Source organism: Tupaia chinensis, unplaced genomic scaffold, assembly GCF_000334495.1.
Source record: "Tupaia chinensis unplaced genomic scaffold, TupChi_1.0 Scaffold000182_1, whole genome shotgun sequence".
Taxonomy (NCBI): domain Eukaryota; kingdom Metazoa; phylum Chordata; class Mammalia; order Scandentia; family Tupaiidae; genus Tupaia; species Tupaia belangeri.
In genome coordinates, this window is record NW_006159657.1 from 2792535 (window position 1) to 2801467 (window position 8933).

General features: G+C 42.8%; 1 protein-coding gene across 1 annotated transcript in view; it reads right to left on the bottom strand.

Annotated features, from left to right (window-relative positions):
• The window catches only part of TXNDC11 (thioredoxin domain containing 11), a gene marked incomplete at its 5' end in the record, with an annotated part of 70636 nt that overhangs the window by 56879 nt on the left and 4824 nt on the right, over positions 1–8933 (bottom strand). The window contains 1 exon segment of the mRNA XM_014587069.1: positions 6232–6329. Coding sequence (XP_014442555.1) covers positions 6232–6329 — 98 coding nt within the window.

Here is an 8933-nt window from a genome sequence, read left to right on the forward strand (position 1 = left end):
GAATACTGGTACTTGTAAAAGCTACTGAGACCCTTGGGCCAGAGAGATGGCATGGTGGCTAAGGTGGCTGGATCCTACGATTCCCAGATCTGGCGGCTTGGAAAATATGGCAAGCACATGTGTATCTGTGCTCAAAATCTCGAGAGAAGAATGGAGAGAACGGACTGCAGCATGGCCATCCTCCCAGGGGACATTTTCTCTTTCCTTCTGTCACTCTCTGTCTCTCTCCAGCAAGTGTGTATGCACCCTATAGCAAAAACAAACAAACAAACAAACAAACAAAAAACTATATATAGGGACAAGCAGATGGTGTAATGGTTACATTGATGATGGACATCCACATGGCCGACCATAGTTCGTGTCCTGGACCCAGCAGCTTCAAACTCACACCAGACACATGTACATGCATACCCAAGATCCCAAGAGGAGAATGAGAAGGGACTGCAGTTGGGAACCAGCAGTTAGCATAATGGCTATGTCGCTGGACTCCCACGTAGTCGACCGCGGTTCACGTCCCGGACCCAGTGGCTTAAAACTCACGCCAGGCGTGTGTGTGTGCGTGCCCAAGATCACGAGAGGAGAATGGAGGAGAAGGGATTGCGGCGTGACCATCCCCTCTGGGGGGTGATTTCTCGCTTTCTGTCTCTCTGTCTCTGTCTGTCTGGCGAGCGCACGCGCCCTATAGCGAAAACCTCTCCAAAAAAAAAAAGAAAAAGAAGAAGAAGGGACTACAGTGTAGCCATCCCCCTTGGGGGGTGATTTCTTGCTTTCTGTCTCTGTTTCTCTGGTGAGCACACGTTCTATAGCAAAAATCTCTCTATAAATAAATAAATAAATAAATAAAATATAAAAACTACATATAGAGGTCTTTTTAAATAAAGCCAAGTAAATCCCAAAATGCAAGGTGTGGAGCCTGTTCTCTGCAGCCAACTAGGGCGACTACCCTGTATAGGGTGTTTTGAGAACCCCTCCCCTGTTTCAGACTCTTTTATCAATTTTCTTTGTGACTGGCATCAGTATGAGCCCCCCAAAATGGAATCTATTTTCACAAAACAGAAAGGCCTATTAATTTAAGCAGCTACTGCAAGATAAAAGCCATTGTATTAAGTAACAGCAACAAAGACACACTAACAGCAGTGGTCTGCTCAGTGAGGAGATTCAAAGGGCGCCATCTCCAAGCCCTGTTAACCAGGAGAACCTCAGGACTGCTGATAACACTCACAAGGGAGTTAGCGGATGAACACGTTCACACATATATGTGTATGTATAAAGCAGAAGCCCTGAGGCTTCTAAGATAGAATATGAAAAAGCTATTTGGGGGGAATTTCTGTGCTTTAGCACAGAAACGAGCAGTAAAGGGTCTGAAGTGACCTAAGTAAAACTTAACAGGTGAAGATAAGGGAAAGGTTAGGACCAGCAGATGGCTGGTTAAGGGTTACATCGCTGGACTCCCACATAGTTGATAGCAGTTCAAGTCCCAGATCCAGCAGCTTAAATCTCACACATTGAGCACATGTGTGTGTGCCCAAAAATCTCAAGAGGAGAATGGAGGAGAAGGGATTGCGGCATGGCCATCCACCTTGGGGGGGGGAGGGGGGATTTCTCACTATGTCTGTCTCTGCAGCAAGCACAGGTGCCCTATAGCAAAAATCTCTCTTAATAGTCAACCGCAGTTGAAGTCCCAGACCCGGTGGCTTAAACTCACGCAAGGAGCGTGTGTGTGCGTGCCCAAGATCCTGAGAGGAGAGTGGAGAAAAAGGGATTGTGGTGTGGCCATCCTTCCAGGGGCTGATTTCTCATTTTCTGTCTCTCTGTCTCTCTCTTTCTGGTGGGCACCTGCACCCTATAGCAAAAACCCCTCCAGAAAAAAACAAAAACAACAACAACAAAAATCTCTCTTAAAAACAAAAGAAAAAAGAAGAAGATAAGGGAAAGGCATTTATTTCATTTCAGTCTTCCTATAAAAGCGAAGAAAACAAACACTATCAGACAACACTGTATACTCACATAACCCAAAATGACATGCATACTCAATTCAAGGGCATTCTTCTGATTGCAATATCACATCGAGTTAAACCCATTTCTGGGTAGCTTGCCAGAACTGAAGCCCCCGCCAGGTACTTGTGCCCTCTTCTAAGGCCAAAAAGAAACACAGGCACTGCAGTAGGACAAGCTCATCATCCCATTACACAGCAGAGTATCAGAACCTTCAAGTACAACTTGCACTTATCTTTAAGAAGAAAAAGTAGAACCAGCCCATGGCATGGATTTAAGGCAGTTGAATCCCACATGGTCAACTGTGCAGTTCAAGTCTCAAACCCAGAGATTTGAGAAACACACAAAACACGTGTGTCTATATGCCTAAAACCCAGAAAGGAGAGAAAAATGGAGAAGGCATTGTGGCATGACTGTCCCCTATGGGGGTTGCTTTCCCACTTTATCCTTTATCTCCCTCTGTCTTTCTCTGGTAAGCACTCTGGCAAAATTATGGAAAAAAAAGAAGAAGAAGAAGAAGAAAGAAGAAGAAAGAAGAAGAAAGAAGAAGAAAGAAGAAGAAAGAAGAGAAGAAGAAGAAGAAGAAGAAGAAGAAGAAGAAGAAGAAGAAGAAGAAGAAGAAGAAGAAGAAGAAGAAGAAGAAGAAGAAGAAGAAGAAGAAGAAGAAGAAGAAGAAGAAGAAGAAGAAGAAGAAGAAGAAGAAGAAGAAGAAGAAGAAGAAGAAGAAGAAGAAGAAGAAGAAGAAGTAGTAGTAGTAGTAGTAGTAGTAGTAGTAGTAGTAGTAGTAGTAGTAGTAGTAGTAGTAGTAACGCTAAGAATGTTACTCTGGGGGCAGCCAGCAGGTGCCACAGTAGTGAAGGCACTGGAATCCCACATGGCCAAACCTAGTTTTAGGCCCAGACCTGGAGGCTTTAAAATCACACCGGGCATGCCTGCATGTGGGTCCACAAGCCCAGGAGGAGAATGAAAAAGAAAAGATTATAGAGTAGCCATGTCCTCTGTGGGATGATTTCTTACTTTCCCTCTCACTGTCTGTCTCACACACACATCCTATAGCAAAAACCTAAAATAAAAGTTACTCTAAGAGAAAAAATAAATCTGGGGACCAGCAGTTGGTGCAATGGCTATGTAGCTGGACTCCCATGTAGCCAACCGCAGTTCAAGTCCCAGACCCTGTGGCTTAAACTAACACCTGGCATGTGTGCGTACGTGCCCAAGATCCTGAGAGAATGGAGGAGAAGGGATTGCAGTGTGGCCATCTCCCCTGGGGGTGATTTGTCACTTTCTGTCTCTCTGTCTGTCTCTTTCTGGTGAGCACGCACACCCTATAGAAAACAAAGAAAAAAAAACTCTGCAAAAATAAATAAATAAATAAATCTGGGGCGAATCAGTAGATGGTGTAATGGTGACATTGCTGGACTTCCACATGGTTGAACGCAGTTCGAGTCTCGAACACAACTCACACTGGGAGCATGTGCATGCATGCCCAGAATCCTAAAAGAAGAAAGGAGGAGAAAGGATTGTGGCATGGCCATCTCCCCTGCAGGATGATTTCTCTTCTGTCTTTCTCTCTCTCTCTGTCAAGTACACACACACTATAGCAAATCTCTCAAAAGAAATTGTTTTTTTAGGCCCAGCAGATGGCATAACGGTTATGTTGCTGGACTCCCATGTAGTTGACCTGTTCAAGTTCTGCACCTACCTGGTGGCTTAAAACTCAAGTCAGGAGCATATGCACACATGCGCAAGATCCCAAGAGGAGAATGGAGGAGAAGGGATTGTAGCACAGCCATCACCCCTGAGGGTGAGTTCTTGCTTTCTGTCTCTCTCTCCCTGTCTCTCTGCTAAATGCACACACCGTATAGCAAAAATCTCTCTTAAAATTTTTTTTGTTTTTTAAATTTGCTAGAGGGCCATGCACTTGCCAGAGAGAAACAGAATGGATAAAAAGAGATAGAGAAAGAGAGAGAGTGAGAAATCACCTCCCCCGTAGGGGGATGGCCACATTGTAATCTCTCCTCCTCCATTCTTCTCTTGGGATTTGTGCATGCACACATGCCCTGCATGGTTTTCAAGCTGCCAGATCTGGGACTCAATGGTTCAGTCAGCCATGTGGGATCCATCACCTTAACCACCACACCACCTGCTAGGCTGAGAAAATATTCTCATACTCTAAAAAACTTGCACTTCCAGCACAGGCAGTAAGGCACTGCTGCACAGTATTGGAGCCATCAGAAGGACCCAGGTCAGCCTGAACACACCAAGCACACGACCGTGATCCTGACAGGCTGAGAAGCTGTGGGAAAGATCATGGCATAGCAAGACCCTTTGAGGGTACCTGCCTGCCTCTTGTCTCTCTCTCATAAAAATAAATGCAACTTTTTTTTTTTAATCCTATCCTTTAACCATCAAAGTAGAGACAGAACCTCCAAATGGCCAAAACGCTAGGAGCAGGAGGAAGGATTCTAAGAATGGATTTTAATGGTTTCTCCAGACAAAAATTGACTTGTTACTACAAATAACTGTATCAGAGGTACTTAATATCTGAAGAAAACTTAGTAGAGTTGGAGTACGAACATGTATTTTTGCCCAAATAATATCCTCCTAGCTCCTGGAAAACAATACTATGCACCACACCACAGTTTATAAGAGACACAGGCATGTGATGGAATGTGACAGAGAATCCACAAATGATAGTCTGTTGACACTATGAATCCATTAACTAAGGCCCATAAAATATATAAGGAGAGAAAAAGGAAAGCCTAAAAAGTAAAGATATTGGTGGTCAGCAGGTGGCATAGTGGTTAAGGTGCTAGACTCTCAGGCCCAGAAGATGGCATGGTGGTTAAGGTGCTGGACTCCCATATGGGCTGACTGCAATGCGAGTCCTGGACCTGTTCGCTTGCTTTCTCATGAGCCCCCCCTCCCTCCCCATCTCTCTCTGGTGAGCGTGCATGCCCTGTAGCAAAATAAAAAATAGTAATGATGATAAATAAAATTAAATAATTCTTTTTAAAAAGGTGCTGGACTCCCACATGACCTGACTGCAGTTCAAGTCCTGGACGTGGCAGCTTGAAAATGACAGCAGGTGCATGTGCGTGCATGCCCACCCAAAATCCCAAGAGGAGAATGAAGAGAAGAGACTGCAGCATACTATTCCCCAAGGAGATGGTTTCTCACTTTCCCTCTCTCTATCACTGGTGAGCACAAACACCCTAGGTAAAAACCTTAAAAAAAAAAAACTTATTAATCAATCTCCTTCACTCATTTTACCCTCAACAAACTTCAAGCCAATCACAATGAACAAATAAAAAACTCTATCTCCTGTTTCCAAAACCTCTCACATCTGATTTCCAGATCACTCTCATCCACAGAAGGGTCTGGGTAATACTCCCATGTCGAATGACAGTATTCTGCAGCAACATGAGCAGAGGCACCGAAGTGGGACAAAGACCGCAGGTGGCCTCTGCTACTACAGGCCAGGCGACGGTGGCTGGGTCAGAAATTTATGAGACCTGTTTTTAAATCTTCCTTGTGATTTCAGGTTTGCAGATACAGGATTCTGAACATAAAGTAATTTTCTTCTCAAGCAAAAAGACAGTACTTCTTGGGACCAGCAGGTAGCAGATTGGGTAAGGTGCTGGATACTCCGACATGGCTGACCATGGTTCAACTCCCAGACCAGGTGGCTTGCTTTGTCACTTTCTCTCTCTCTCTGTGTCTCTCTCTGGTCAAATTAAAATAAATGAAAGAATAAATAAAACTAAAAAAAATAAGTCTTTAAAAGAAAGAAAGAGACAATAACTTCTTGACTACACCATGGTGCTAGGTAATAGAGTAAGACATTTTATATGGCAAAACACATTCAGAACATCTGAAATGTAGATATAACATACAATGGAGCAATTAATATTTTCAACAATAATGCTGTAGGATATATAATGACATGAAATATATTCACAAAAGTGAGAATGAGCAGTTTAGGAAATAATCTCACTGCCTAATCCTATCTTTGGCTTAAGAGAGGGGGATGGATATGTACACTTACAAGAGGATATAAATCAAAACACAAGAGAATTATAAATGGCTGATAAGATCCTTTCTTTTTTATTCTTGTTCATCTGTACTATCTCAATTTTCTAACAGTGAATACTTAATACTTTTATATAGAAAAAAAATTCATTTACAAATTGACAAACTTAACTGGAATTAGAAACACTGCTGAAAAGTTCTTACCTCCGGTGATACAGATGTATTACAGGAAAAGAAAAGAAGTGTTTCTGTTTTCTGCATTGCCCTTGGTTCCACCAACAGTTAATTGCCACAAACAACACCTGTGGAGCCAAGAAGGTTTTCAGATAACTATAAATAACAACTGAAAAGCTACTGAGTTTTTTTAAAAATGAAGTAACAAAAACAGAACTATTTATCTTTCTTTGAAACAGAAAGTATGAAAAAAATGTTGCAAGCTTTCAAAGAAAGGATGTCATCTACCACTAAAATAAAAAAGAATGGCTCATTAATAGTGTCCACCTAGGACTTGGAGTCAGGCCCATGAGGAAAATGACTGGCTTTGAATTCCAAAGTGAATGAGTACTAGCCAGCTTTATTACATTAAACTTAGGATATATCTTTGATAGTCGAACTGAGCATCTGAAAATGAAAAAGAACACAGTGCTGCCAATAAAACAAAACAAACATCAAAAGACCACTTTAGTGACTATTTAAAAAACTAATAAAGGGGGGAACCAGCAGTTAGTGTCATGGCTATGTCGCTGGACTCCCACGTAGTTGACCGCGGTTCGCGTCCCGGATCCAGTGGCTTAAAACTCACGCTGGGCGCGTATGCATGCGTGCCCAAGATCCCGAGAGGAGAATGGAGGAGAAGGGATTGCAACGTGGCCATCCCCCCTGGGGGGTGATTTCTCGCTGTCTCTATGTCTCTCTCTATCTGTCAGGTGAGCGCACGCGCCCTATAACGACAAAACCTCTCCAAAAAGAAAAAAAAAAAAAAAACTAATAAAGGGGACCAGTAGTTAGCATCATGGCTATGTTGCTGGACTCCCACGTAGTCAACCGCGGTTCGCGTCCCAGCCCTGGTGACTTAAAACTCACGCCAGGCACATGTGTGTGCATGCCCAAGATCCCGAGAGGAGAATGGAGGAGAAGGGATTGCAACGTGGCCATCCCCCCTGGGGGGTGATTTCTCGCTTTCTGTCTCTCTGTCTCTCTCTATCTGTCAGGTGAGCGCACGCGCCCTATAGCAAAAACCTCTAAAAAAAAGAAAAAATAATAATAAAGGAAATCAATCATTAAAGGTATGGTCTAAAAGGTACTATTGAATAGTAAAAAAATATGGATTAAATATATATGTGTATATGTATACACACACACATAAATTAGTTTCTGCTACAGGACACATACACCTACCAAAGAGAGAGAGAGAAAGTGAGAACCACCCTAGGAGGTGACCACACCACAATCCCTTCTCTTCCTGTCTCCTCTAGAGATTTTATGGATACACACACACATACCACACAGAGCAAGATTTTCAAACTCCTGAGTCTGGGACTCAAACCTACAGTCAGCCATGTGAGAGTCCTGCATCTTAACCTCTATGTCACCTGCTGGTCCAGGATTAAAATAAGTACTTATAGGTGGATACCTAGGGAGAAGTATCCCTATGTCTGCAACTTACCATGAAATGTACCCAAAACAAGATGGACTTACTGGAGGGAGTGGAGCGGAGTTTCTCAGTTTGGGCTCTATTGCCATTTTGGTCTGAGTGGTTATGGAGTTTTGGTTGTGTTTGCTTTGTTAGGAAGAGCTGTCCTACAAGCTGGATGCAGAATGTTTAACAGCTTTCCTGGCCTTTTCCCACTAGCTGCCCATAGCATCCCCCTCTGAAGCAGGAACTACTAAAATGTCTCCAAACACCACCAAATACCCTGGAGAAGAGGAGGAGGTGCAGCGGGGAAAAAGTCTCTAGTTGAAAACTCCAGGATTAGAGGGATGGTTAGATGAAGAATCACACAATAAAATAAGCACATAAAATGTTAATAGCAGGGGTCTGATGGTGGCACACTCATAATGCAACGCTCTACAAGGCAGACCCACAAGGGAAGGCTCTGGGTTCCTGTCAAGCCATTTCCCTGAACAGGCCAGATGCATACATGCCCATGACCTGAGCTGGCTAAAACTGGGAGTGGGTCGTGAACTGGAGACCATGTGGGAGTGCTGCCTCTCTGACTCTTGTTTCTGTCTCTCTTGCTCACTGAAGAAATAAATAAAAAGAAAAAATAAAAAAAGTTAATACTGGATACTAATACTTATTTAGGTGCTAGGTATATGTAAAATTCTTTCACTTTTGCTGTATGTTTGAAAATTTTTACAATCAATTATTGAAAAAACATGAAGATCAACTACAAATGAAAAACCACCTTCTAGACCTACTAAAAAAATGGCAACATTGCTCAAAACTTTTTGGCAACTCTTTAGAGCTCCTTTTAGAATCTATTTATGAAGAGATAAAGTAATAACATCTATATTTAAGTTTGATAGCTTGGGGCCAGAAGGTGGCATAGTGGTTAAGAGTGTTAGACTCCCACATGGCCAAATGCAGTTCGAGTCCTGGACCTGATGGCTTGCTTTTCTCTCTTTCTCTCTCTCTCTTTCGTATCCCCACTCCCAGTCAAATCAAAATAATCAATTAAATAAATTTAAATAAAATAATTATTGGGAACAGCAGATGGTATATTGGCTATATCGCCTATGTAGTTGACCACGGTTCAAGTCCCAGACCCAGTGGCTTAAACTCATGCTGGGCACGTGTGCGTGTGTGCCCAAGGTCCCAAGAGGAGAATGAAGAAGAAGGGATTGCAGAGTGGCCATCCTCCCAAGAGGTGATTTCTCGCTTTCTGTCTCTCTGTGTTTCTCTG